General features: G+C 32.2%; 1 protein-coding gene across 1 annotated transcript; it reads right to left on the reverse strand.

Annotated features, from left to right (window-relative positions):
* Window positions 1-7,931: 7,931 nt before the first annotated feature.
* LOC127854527 (uncharacterized) lies at window positions 7,932-13,941 on the reverse strand. Its single transcript, XM_052389591.1, has 4 exons — window positions 13,841-13,941; window positions 13,522-13,720; window positions 13,249-13,359; window positions 7,932-7,943 (listed from the first exon to the last, which is right to left on the reverse strand). The coding sequence occupies exons 1-4, from the start codon at window positions 13,897-13,899 to the stop codon at window positions 7,932-7,934; spliced, it is 381 nt and encodes a 126-aa protein (XP_052245551.1). The 5' UTR covers window positions 13,900-13,941.
* Window positions 13,942-14,182: the final 241 nt, after the last annotated feature.

Genomic DNA, 14,182 nt, shown 5'->3' on the forward strand with positions numbered 1-14,182 from the left:
TTTTAAGATGAAATTACGGTGTTTACAAAATCAACCAAACCGAAAGTGAAACTGGATGCATCACGTTTCGCGATGTAAACATTAAATATTTGTTCAGTTTGAGGAAGTGAATCGATAATAGACGTTGGAATATGTATGCAATACAGACTATCATTGCCGATTGTAGTACTGGCTAAAAAATACCTTTTATGACAGGTCATGTATAGAACGTTAATCAAATAGTGACCATAAATCACTACAAATGTCTGCGTTGTTCATTAATATAATTAATGAACGTTTCTGATCTAATTGCCTGTATCTAGTTGTAATTACCATGATATTGATAAAAATAAACGTTTTTTTCATAAATTAACATTACATGTTTTATTTTTATCATTTAGGGAATAAATAATTGTATCATTATCATCATTAAATATTCTGAAAATAATCTAAATTATCATGATTACTTCAAAGTAGAATTTTTAAATTTTAATCATTATTTTTAATGAATTTCCACATTTGCTTGATTCAAAATAAAATGTATTAATAAGGGTTTCAGTTGTTAGTTTTAACCCATTTTTAGTTCGATTAAATTTAAATTACTAACTACGTACATGTATGTGAAATGCTCTTGAGTTCGTTTCCTGGGCCTAGAACCAGTACTTGGGTGTCTCTTGGAGATTTCTTAAGAATGCTCCCACACTGGGGATCAAACCAGTGACCTCCAGATCATTAGGTGGTCACCACATCCATTACACATCAGCGACCTTTAATAACTTTAGTATTGCAGCATTATATAATATAATGTTGCTACATATTTTTGGAAAATGATTAATGTGCAGTACTAAATAAATCTAAATGCATACAATTTTAATTGTGTATAGTGTGTGATTATTAGTTACAAATTCCCTTTTTACAGGTATACTGGATTATGAAAGACTGATAAACATAAAATTGACAACTCATCTCCCCAACGATACTACATGTAAGTGTGGCTCATTCTCAGAACAAACCCATAGTCAGTGAGAAAACTACAGTGTAAAAAGACCACTTGATTGTGACAATTATGGCTGACCAAGCAAATGTTATCATTTAAAATAAAGAAAACTTCCAGTTCAATGTACATTTTATACCAATTATGACATTGACCAACACAGAAAATAATTATAAGGTTGATTTTCCCAAAATTGACTGTTACAATTGGATACTGTTTTAAGCTTCACTCTACTTTGTCTGAAAATAAAAGTCCTAAATGATGTAAAAGAAACATACATATTTAATTTTTAGTTTTACAAGGATATATATATATATATATAAATAAATAGATAGATAGATAATATCACAGCAGTATTCCTAGTTTGTCTGCAAGTACTGCAGAAATCATGGATTATTATTTTACTGAGGCAGCCTTAATCTTTATATTATAATTGTTAAAACAGATTAAGATGTGCATAATACAATTGAGGATGCATCAAGATTAAAAAATGGTACATGTATTAATTAATAAAGAATCAATAACAATCAGAAACTGTGCATTTTTTTCAGTATTTAGTGAAAGGATTTGAAGTAATTATGTGTTTTTGAAATATGATTTATGTGAATTTGAATAAATATATAAAATTTAGTGATTTTCTCAGACAAAACTGTTAATTACATACTAAAGTATTCAGAATGTATTATTGTAATATTCATTCGAATTTTTTAGAACAAAAAGCACTTTTCCCTGGCATTTGTATTCATAGTAATTGCATATTTTATAATTCTGACAGCATTTATAAACTGTGTTCATGCAAGCATGAACACGGTTTCATTTTTTGAGTATTTAAACAAGAGGGCCATGATGGCCCTGTATCGCTCCACTGCTGAAAAATAAAGGCTGAAACAAATTTCTCTGCATGTGCAAATACTTAAATATAGGCCCTATTTAAGCACATGTACACTTTTGTGACCTTCTGGGCTGGGTCAAATTTAACCCCAGGGGCATAATTTGAGCAAACTTTGAAGAGGACTACTATATCTCACTATATACAAAATGTGGTAGCCCTAGGTCCTAGAGTTAAGGACAAGAATATTTTTAAAGTTTTCACAAAATAAGCAAGATATAAGCGTATATAATGTTCAATTTTGTGACCTGCGGGTCAGGATCAAATTTGACCCAAAGGGCATAATTTGAACAAACCTGGTAGAGGACTATAAGATGTTACTGCATACCAAATTTGGTAGCCATAGTCCAAATGGTTTTCGACAAGAAGATTTTTAAAGATTTCACAAAATATGCGCTTTATAAGCGTTTATTCAATTTTGTGACCCCCCGGGGCAGGGTCAAAGTTGACCCCAGAGGCATTATTTGAACAAATTTGGTAGAGGTTTATTAGATGTCACTACATACCAAATTTGGTAGCCCTAGGCCCAATGGTTATGGACAACAAGATTTTTAAAGTTTTCACAAAATAGGCCCCATATAAGCGTATGTTCAGTTTTGTAACCCCAGGCAGGGTCAAATTTGACCCAAGGGGCATAATTTGAACAAACTTGGTAGAGAACTATAACATGCCACTACATACCAAATTTGGTAGCCCTAGGCCCAATGGTTATGGACGAGAAGATTTGTAAAGTTTTTCACAAAATATACCCTATATAAGCATATGTTCAATTTTGTGACCCCGGGGCAGGGTCAAATTTGACCCCAGGGGCATAATTTGAACAAATTTGGTAGAGGACTATTAGATGTCTCTACATACCAAATTTGATAGCCCTAGGCCCAATGGTTATGGAAGGGAGATTTTGAAAGTTTTCACAAAATAGGCCTTATATAAGCAAATTTTCAATTTTGTGACCCCCAGAGCAGAGTCAAATTTGACCCCAGGGGCATATTTTGAACAAATTTGAAAGAGGTTCACCCCAGGAACATTCCTAAGAAATTTCATCAGAATTGGACCAGTAGTTTAGGAGAAGAAGATGTTTAAAGGAAAAGTTAATGCACGGACGCACGATGGACACAGGACCTATGGCCCGTGGAGCTAAAAATCAAATTAAACATTTAGTTTTGATGTAAAATCAGTTTTTATATGCAAGTGTCTATTTCACTTATAAATTAAAACAGCATATTATTCATTATTGAAAAGATTATTCCAAGCTTGATGTCATAGTTCAACTTTGCATAGTGTAGTTAATTGAACCTTGTATTGAACTGTATGGGCAGCTATATTTTTTAATTTATGTATGTTGTATTATACAAAATGCATTATTTCTACCACAAGTAGACCATATAAGGCCTACTGCTACTAAATAGGCACTAGTATGAATTTGACACTGTTTTTGATGCTCATACAAAACTTTAATTATTACTACACTTTAGTATATTAAATATTTTCAAGTTTTTGTTCAACATTTTTTGCAAAAAAAAAGAGTGTCTTAATGCATTTGAAAATATACTTAAAACAAACTAAAAATGTATTTTAACATACCTTTTTCCTGGTAAAGTGTATTTGGGATGATAAAAAATACACTTGAAGAGTATTAATGCTGGAAAAATGCAGAAAAAAATACATTTGTTTCTGTTAGAAGTGTGTCTTGTCTGCATTTTTAAGTGTATTAAATGCACATCAAATGCAGATAAATACAATGCCAATACTGTTACATGTATTGTAATGGACATAAAATGCATTTGTTCTTGTAATTAAATGCTTTAGTGAATTGAAATAACCTTTTATAACGTTTTAACAATTAATAATACCTTTTTATATAAATTTTCTTTTGAAATGTGACATTTAAATGATTTTTGCACAACTAGTAAGAGATATAATTTGTGCTCATAATGCTTTATCATTACACTATATAATATCATTTGTTGTATGAAAATTACCCGTAAAATTCATGTGAAAGCTCAAGAGATCAACAGCAGCGTGCTATACCCTGCTCCTTTTTACATGACTTGATGGTATTTAGTCCCCAATTCTACATGGCTAAGGGAAAATTAATGTGAAGATTTGACAAATAAGTCTTAACTGGGATCCAATAGGCAGACTTTCATATTACTTGTATTTAATTTAAATCATGATCTGAATTGCTCTTTGGCAAATCTTCGTTGGTCACAGTATTCAACTGAATTTTGTTCACTTTGTAGTGATTATATTTTCTATATTTATCAGACAACATCTTTCTTCAAAAGTTTAACATGATTGCTTGGTTATAATTTAGAAACAAGATCAATGCATCATAACATAAAATGAAAAAATGTGTAATAGTAAAAATGGCAGCAAAAAAGCACCAGATGATCTGGCTTAAATCTGAGAGGATATGTTGATGTATTGGAATTTCTCATAAATAATGTGTCCCATAGTTGTATAATTGTATAGTCGCATGCATGAGTGGTGTCAATGTCACAATACCAATTAAAGCCTATAATTTACTAAAACAATTTGAAGTTTGATGTGTGTTTTTTTCAAGATCTGTTATATATATTTATATATATATATATATATATATTGTTGAAAAGTTAACATGCAATAAGTTTACTGTAATTAAGTGACAAATAGTTTTACTGATTTGGTTGGATGCATATTATGCAGATATATCATGGTTTGTGCAGAGGACAGTAGCAAAAACAAGAGCTGTCTCTGTAGGATGACATACGCCCCTGATAAACGCTTTAATAGAAGTTATTAGCATTTTTCAAAACCTAAACGCTGACCCTAAGTTCAAAGTCAAAGGGGTCAAAATTTGTGTGTGTATGGGAAGGCCTTGTCCATATACACATGCATATCAAATATGAATGTTACATCTGAAGCGACATAGAAGTTATGAGCATTTTTTCGAAACCTAAATGCAAAGTGTGACGGATAGACAGACGGACAGTGCGATCACTATATGCCCTCCTTTGGGGGCATAAAAATGTGTTTCACATTGTTTTGGTAAATAAGTAATGTACAAACATGTAGTTAAAAGAACAGAATCATCAGTTATAAAGTTATTGACTAAAAAGTGTTGCTGGCATATTTGATGCATTTATCTAGCTATAAGGTCCCTGTTTTATCCCCACTGGCACCGAGTGAGGGTTCTCAAAATCTTTAAACAATATGAATAACTACATATAGGGTCGAGAGCCTTGTTGATATGGAGGCTAAACACCTGAAATCAAAGCGACCCAGGTTAAAGGTCGAGGCAAAATAAATAAACCAGAGGCCGCATGAGCCTGCTATACTCTGAACAAGTATTGTTTCTTCTCAGAAAACTGGCTTAAGTGTCTTACTAAGCTTTAGACTTCGAGTTTCAGTGCAATCTATCTAAAATAAATTGGTCAAATTAAATAATAATTTGTAAAAAATAAACATTCTGCACAAATTTAATTATTTACTTTACCTGTGTGCATGAATCATTTCAGTCTTGATGGTTAGTGAACTATGTCAAAAGCACCATAGCTATGAAACACTTGTATTTTGAATATTGCAATGTTCCACAGAAATGATGCTGATGATAATTCTACACGATGATGAATTACTAGATACAGTATATTTCTAAATTCCATTTCCACCAACAATTCGGTTATTCCACTACCAGTTCAAATGCTTCGTACACAGTTGAAAATAACACTATTCCACTCAACAACCGTGACACATGTACTCATTTTTTCAACTTTTCGCAATTAAAACTGTCTCTTACTTTTATTGTTGTTGTTGTACTTTTGAAAGTAGTTCGAAAGATGGCGACCATTAACCCAGAGATTGATTTATGAAATAAATCGTCTGCTGATCCAGAGTGTGAGCGACCTCTTCTAAAAGGTTACGCATACGCAATTAATTTCCTTTTATATTACATATAAAATGAGTGATGTTCGATATCATCTTTTACCATGATCAAGCGATAAGTCACTTTATCATAATACATCATTGGAAAGATAAATGCATAATCTTTTGAACAAATGCATGTCATTACATTCAATACGTCGTAACTCAAAATATTTACAAGTTCGGCACAACCGTTTTGACACCTGTTGAGGCGGCCATTTTGGGCTCAAATAGTATGACCTACTTTCAAAGCCGGGAACCATCAACAGAAAAAATAGAGCACAAACATGACTTTTTTTCTTATTGCTTACATATATACCTTCAATTTTACACCAAAACACACCATTTGCAATGTATTTTACAAATCCTAGGCAGCATGCGCTGAACAATGTGTGCTTAGTATCAAGTTGACTGCATGTTACCCTGCAAACAGGATTTCCGGTGACCAATAAGAGAAACCCAACCCCTTCAAATTTGATAAAGGTACTTTTCCCATTGGTATAATCTGTTTTGAGAAAGGTCACAAAGTTCCCGTACAATGACACACAGATTTATTTATAAAAGTTGCCGTTGAAAGCGTCATGTAGATTAAACTAAAATGTGATTCCTAGAGAATAAACAAGTTTTCACTAAGAAAAACTGCCACAGCCACAAGTAGGCATGTTCCAGTGACGGAACCATTTTCGAACTCGGCCGACATATGATAATAATACACGTTCTGAGTAAATTTCATCATGATGGGATCAAAAATGTGACTTCTAGAGTGCTAACAATGTTTCACTATAGCCGTATAAGGCAAACTGCCCGCCCCTTGGTTTCCATGTTTTTGGGTCAGAACCATTTTCAAACTCAATAGAGATACTATAAGAACAAATTTTTATACATAATTTCATTAACATTGGAAAAAAAATTGGCTTCTAGAGTGTAAACAAGCTTTTTCTTTAATTTGACCAATTGACCCATTTTTTGACCTCACATGACCCATCGTTGAATTCGGCCGAGACATCATTGAGACAAATCGTCTGACCAAGTTTCATGAATATTGGAAATAAATGTGGCCCTAGAGTGTTAACAGGATAAATTGACGATAGATGACGCACAACGAGCGACGGACAAAAGGCAAATGAGATGCTCAGCATGTGCATATTGTGCTTTCATGAGCTAAAAACAAGTGGCTGTGTTTATACAAAAAAAATGTATATATAAGTAAAAATCATAAAGCCAATAATTTAACGTTATATTAATAATTTTAAATAACTGTTCGTGTTCATATATAGTTAAATTGTTGTTTTTTGTATGACTTTAGACAAATTTTTAAGTGAACCATTATAAAAGCTTATCAAGTAGATGTCAGTTTGTCTGTAAGTCAAGTCGTTTGTCCCTCCCTCTTTCCAATCACCCATTCATCCGAAACCCACCCAAATCTATCCATCCATCCAACTATCAAACCATCCTATACCATCCCCCGTCCACCCATCCATCCATTTTAAACTTTGTTTATTGAACAAATACAAGTGCAATAAAACTTGTAAGCTTTTAAAACCTTTTCCTAACGACACACGCATTTTATCCCGTTTTCATGATGTCAATGATTTATCATAAATTTAAATGAATCTCAAAGCCCCAATCATCAAATGATTAAGGCACAACATGAGCACACATGATGCCCAAACTGTGATTATATGGTTTCTTTATCATTATATTTTGAAATTAAAGACAATGATTTAATGAACTAGTGGTTAGAATGACTAGATATTAGCATTACAATATGTTTACTGACTGATGAAAATGTGTAAAAAAAAATAATAGCAAAATTACATGAAATTCAAGTATACCAATTGGTTGTTTTGATTAGCAAAATCAATTACTTTTAACTATGTTTTATAACTGACCATGTAAAATACACTGTAATTAGGTAGGTCATCATGTTGACAAAGAATGTTCATATTAGAGCACATAAAAAGGGTAATCACGAACACAGGAATCAGGTAACTAAAATACACCCATGCTAATATGAGTCATTCAAACGAGGCTTTATCACATTTAAAAACTCGGGCTTCACACAATCAACAGTCAAACAGGTTGATTTGTCACCTTCCCATGTGACACTTATCATCGTTATCTCGTAAAATGATAGACCATGTTCGATCTGCGTCATAACTGGTCTCAAGATTCTACCTGCAGAAAAAGATAACCAGTATCAGCGTAAGATTACTAAAGCGACTGCGTGTCAATCAAATTATTTGCTGAATTGTTGTTTCGTGCTCAAGCTTGACACGAAGAGTTATTGAACATAGATATAAAATTAATAAGCAAACACAACATGGTGACTTGAACAAGATAGCTAAGTTGATAATATCTCATGGACTCGTATTTGGAAACACCTGAAAGATAAATTTCATCATGAATCCCCATGAAGCAAACATTGTTTAACAATAGCAAACATTCTCATGAAGTTGCAGTACATCGATGTGCAATGGTATAACTATGCTGTATTTTTCTTAAGATTTCGTCTTTTGCAGAGAACATGCAGAGGAAGGGGTTATGCATTCATTTTTAAGATTGAAGTATTTGTTCCGAGAAATATGTAATACGATGCTATAAAGAAAAATAAACAATAAAGTGAATCATGTCGCTCATCGAAGAAAAAAACAATTTTCGTTGCTATTGTTTCGTATAAAAAGTGTTGCCTTTTGTTTTCTGATCAATTTATTTTGTTTTTTCGCGCAGATTTTCCACAAACCAATATAATCGATCAGGATATTTCCGGCTATTGTTGTACATACAGCGCAAATATGATTCGCTGCCGGGCGATAACAAACGTCTACGATGAACAATAGGGTGGTTCCGTAACTGACGAGACTAGTTAAAACTGGATTCGTCAATTTTCATTTACAGCCTGTTATGTTTAATCCACGATTCGCCTCATGCCCCCTTTAAAGAAACTTAAATGATTTATGTCGATCTATCGAATGGCATAGGTATTAAAGATTTCAATTTTCAAGCAGTCTGGAGCCGAATTCAAGCACATTCTAAGCATGTTTTAAGACTATGGTCAAAAATAAGCATTTTTAAGCACTCCATATTTTTTAAGTACTTTTCAAGGTAAATCTTTACTTTCAAGCACTTTTTAAGGTCTGTGCGAACCTGTTAAGGTTGAAAATTGTATGATCCTGTTTGTCAAAAAGTCTTAGATTATTTGTTTTGATTACCAAATTATATGTTATTGTTTACCATATAAACTGTTCATTGGTGAACTTTTCATGTCTTGAAACATGTTTTATAAAGTTTGTCAAAACATTTAGCCATAAAAATAAACCACTGATCATGTGTGTTCATTTATTATGACAGGCGGTAATATATAATTTTTGTTGATGTAGCTCATCATAGACATGATTGTGAAACCCATTTACATGTAAAATAAGATTGTTGGTTGCTATGAAAATATTTTGTTGGCATTAACTTCTTTGTTGATCTAATTAATTCGATTTATATGAAAATGCTATTATGTTTATTTTAACTGATTTATAGAAGGTACCTTTTTATGCCTTAAAATTAATACATGTTCATCTTTGTTTGTTCTGAATTAGAAGTAAATGTCGTTATTATTTGTGTTTATTTATGGAGGTTTTACTATGTGGGTTTCGTAAACAAATTGTAGCTAAATTGTTTTGTCAAATAATGTTGTTCTTTTTCATGTTTGATATGTATGAGAAAGGATTTACTGATAAAATAAGGTGTTTTTGCTGTTCAAAACAGTAAAAATCGATATTTTATCTTGTTGTTGCCTTGGTAACCATGATTACCATCAGCAAAATGTCTGTACATTAACTTTTTTACCAGCATATATGTATGGCACTTTTAAATTCCATGTATGATGTTTACGTTGGGCGAAGTCTTTAATGGATTGAACTAAATACACTGTAAAATATGTGGATCTTTTCTATAAAAAAAGGACATGTTGCACTATAACTCTAACTATAACCTATTTTCTTAGATTCTTTTTGTTACTATGTATTAAATAAATATCATGTTGCAAAAAAGATCATTGACTGTAAGCAGTTTTATCATATAATTGACAAACACGTAAATATTAAGTTTTTTCCTGATATTTAGACAAATTTAATGAAAATAACCTATTTTATGTAAATTCGTTACCATAGCAACCACTGTGTTCAAATGTTTGTTTTTGTTTGAACATAAAATGTGAAAAACATGGCCAGTTCTACTTATGCATTGAATCTATGTGTGAATTTTATACAGTAAATGCATGTATACTGTATTTACAAAAGAGTTTGTTGTCAATGTCAATTGATATAGAAAATCATTATTTAGCTATAAGATCGTATAAAGGGTGCATGAGTTCAAAACTGAACATTTCAAAAACTATTATAGTTAGAAACCTTAAACTTTGGATTTGACTTATGCTTGCCTTCATCATTTAAAAAATGACAAAAAACGAAAATGTAAATTTTCCTCGTTTGTACTGATTTTTGTAGACTATGACACATATAGACTCTTGTGGTTATTTGCGCTAAATTCGTTTGCAGTACATTTGGATCGGATAAGATTACCTACAACTAGCAAATTTTAACAAATAAAACGACACTTCAAAATATGTCTTACAAACTGCACCATTATACTGTATGTATTGGATCTCCAGAGGGAGGAAATTATTAAAACTTCATACATTTACTCTTTTATTAAATATTTCGGCCAAAGGCCTTCTTCAGAAAACGATTATTACGACAACTTTACATAGCGTTTTCTTCTGTCGATCATAACGGAAGTAAATACAAAAATATAAATAAATGACGTAACGTTACCCGACGTGAACGTGACGTTACGCGCCAATACTCGGAAGTCGCTACATATTATGAATTATATGCTGTGTATATATTATTATATAGATATTATACACATATACCCACATATACGCATATACACATATATATACATAGAGAATACTAGGTTAGCGTTGAATACAGAGAAGTTTATGTTGCGAGGCTTAGAACGCCGGAAGCGCGAGCCTTGGCGAACGCTTTCGGTGTTCGAGCCGAGCAACATAAACTTCTCTGTATTCAACGCTAATCCTAGTATTCTATTTATCCCATTTGATTTTGTCAACGTGACATTAAACATAAATAGATCTAATAACCTTAACAATAATTTTAATTCAGTCATAAAAGCGCTTAAAATCTAACAAATGTAACCATGCGTAGTGATATACATGTATTTGTTCTGGTACGCAAAATAGTCTTTAAAAAATTCACACACAAACTGTAAAACAAGTAAAAATATCACCATATGCCTACATTCAATTTTACGCAGTATGCGAATTTTAACACATTACGACCGCGAAAAGAAGATTTTACTTTACTATAATTCATTTTATTTTCGAAAGAAAATGATCAAAATCCAATATGGCGGCGATTGCTCCTGACAACATGCTGTCGATGTCAACATACATGTACACCATCGACGACCTAGTTCTGGCTACCATAACTTTAAATGTCGTTTTTTATGATTTTTGACTGGCGCGACTTTGTACAGGTCTGTCAATACTAGATAAACTGTACGCTGAAGTTTCTTTAGCTATCGAAGACCTTGACAATTTTGACGAGTAAACAGACAATTGCAGCGACTGACACTTTATTTGACAAAATATACAGGGCAATACGTTTTCCGACTTCGGACGACGAATTTAAGGACGCGCAGAACGTGTTTATTATATAATGTTATGGGTATGCCGTGTGTGATCCGATGCATCAATGGCGCCCCTGTTAAAATCATTTCCCCGAGAACAGGGAACGACAAAAGTACAAACAAAAATCAAAACACGTAAGAACTAGTATCTTACCTTTAATTATCCTTTAAAATCCATCTAATAATTCATTTAACTCAATAATTGACGATTTTGCATCTAGGGTCTTTAATAATTATTTTAGCATAGTTAAATAAAGACCCTTATGCCATTCTATCACTTTATTCAAATGAGTTTATGAACGCGATAAACTTTCTTCTTCGTCACACGCCACGTCATGTACTCTACCGGGGCAGTTTATCTAATAATAGCCGTTGGTAAACTCGGTTGCATTTGCAGATTTCTGCATACAAACATAATTATGTTTAAACTTGCACAATGTTTTATTTATCTATGGTAAATGCCCTTATTGTACGAGAAAATAATTTAATATATAAATACACAAAGAATGGAAAACATTCCAGTACACAACAGATAAATGAGTAGAAAATACCCGTGTACAAAATGGGACGTTCCCAATTCCAGTGTAGTGCTATTTTTACCATCTTATACTTTACACAGCTCTATGCCTAACGTGAATTAAATAGGAAAGCAAACATAGCAGATTATTCATGAACTGTGCGATATGTGTATGGCTTGTTGTACATTCTTAATATTTAAGTTAAATGTCAAAAGTATATGCTTTGGTTATAAACAATGCACATTACACGAAATAAGGAAAATGTGATCAGTTGACAATTCAGATATGTCGACATACAGTACATGTAGAAAACATGTGAAATAAGTCGCGTTTATAATAAATCGTCAACAAAAATGGGGAAAATGACGCTATAAGTATGTCATTTTATGACGCCATCAATCAGCTGATTCATTATACGGATGGCGAAAAATTATGTCATATGATTAGATTTAAAGGTTGAAGGTCGTATAATTTTGAAGCTTAAGTTTTGTCGACTTTGTTATAAATAAAAAAATAACAAAACAAAAATCGTGTAATTTCATATTTTATTTCAACATTTCTTTTGGTGAATATGTCATATATATGTTTTTCTGCAAAATATGCACATTTTCTTCTAATGGGTGACCTTAAAATTCGATCAATGAACCACACAATATCGACCTAATTTTAGCGCACATCGCATGACGTCATTTAAAAAGTAGTCCGTGCACGCGACAGGTATATTCCACAGTGTTGAATACAAGCAAGTATATTCCACAACGTGTTATACCGTCAATGTCGCGGTGAAAATGGGATAAATATACATACACACATACATATATATATATATACACACATATATATATATATATATACATATATATATATATATATATATATATATATATATATATATATATATATATATATATATATATATATATATATATATATATATATATATATATATATATATATATAATCGTTTAGCCCCTACCAGATCAAAAAGATAAAACAAAAGCTAAAGCTATGCTATAACGAACAATAAAACAGTAAATTCATTATTGTAAGCTTTGACGTTCATGTTCGTCTGTACTAATATAATTATAGTAAATAACATACCTTGGACACTACTGCTAACGTCTGACGCAATTTCTGAAAAGGTGCAAAGTAATTTATTTGTATTCCAACACATGCATTCATCTAAAACATACAATTATAGAAACAACGATGTTACGTCCGAAAACGGACTAAAACAGTTTCGCATAGTACGTTGATACCTTCTGGTCTTTCATTTCTTCGTGGAATTTTTGAAAAAGGACGTTTGCAGCAACTTTCACAGTCGACTCCAAGAGCTGATCGGCCTTTGAATGACAGAACTCGAAACATACCTGCAGTACACCATTGACAAATAATACATTTTATTTATAATGGACGTGGAATGGTATTGCCTAGTCATTAAACAAGTCGAAGCAATCATGACATGCTAAATTGTACTTGGGTTCTGGTTAAGAAATGTTATATAATATTCTAAATATTCTTCTTGCGTGTACCTTTAATGTTTTGAACAGAGTTGCTATAGCCTCTGTGTCTTTGTATCCGGATTTCGTTAGCGCTTCGTATGCATCCGTCCATTCGTTGTAGTATAACTCTGTGTGCACCTCTTCTAGTTTTGTTGGTCTATTCTTGTCACTGAGATCAGTTATGTAAGGGTTGTCCTTCATCAGCTTCTCGCCCACAACTTTGCTAAGCCTACGGTCGTTAAATTAACAATACATTACATCAAACGTATGAACAGTTTACTGTATGAATGTTATGGATGCACTTATCAGTTATGTGTACAATTAATGGAATATCAATATTCAACTTTACCTTATTGTTAACGCGTCCCTATCGGTTTTTAGCTTTTCTAATTGCTCTTCCAGTTCCATCGTATGTTTATCCGGATCTGTTTGTATTTCAACGGATGTTGAATGAATGTATAACGAATACTTATATGAATTACGAATTTTTTAAAATATTCTTACAAAATACATTAAATAATAAGAACGTTCGAAATCAACGATAGACATCTTTCAATTTCTGATGAGTGATTTTTTTTATCAACCATTATTTGTTTACTGCAAGTTAACCATGGTACTGGCTTGCAAATTAGTGTGAACGTGTCTTTGATATAAAGGTAATGTAAATGATACATTTCCTCTAGTGCTGCTT

This window comes from Dreissena polymorpha, chromosome 13 (assembly GCF_020536995.1).
Source record: "Dreissena polymorpha isolate Duluth1 chromosome 13, UMN_Dpol_1.0, whole genome shotgun sequence".
In the NCBI taxonomy this organism is placed as follows: domain Eukaryota; kingdom Metazoa; phylum Mollusca; class Bivalvia; order Myida; family Dreissenidae; genus Dreissena; species Dreissena polymorpha.

Coding starts and splice junctions, on each gene's coding strand:
- LOC127854527 (XM_052389591.1), bottom strand. CDS start 13,899: ATGGAACTGGAAGAGCAATTAGAAAAGCTAAAAACCGATAGGGACGCG. Junction 13,721..13,840: donor AGGGACGCGTTAACAATAAG/GTAAAGTTGAAT, acceptor TAACGACCGTAG/GCTTAGCAAAGTTGTGGGCG. Junction 13,360..13,521: donor CTCTGTTCAAAACATTAAAG/GTACACGCAAGA, acceptor GGTGTACTGCAG/GTATGTTTCGAGTTCTGTCA.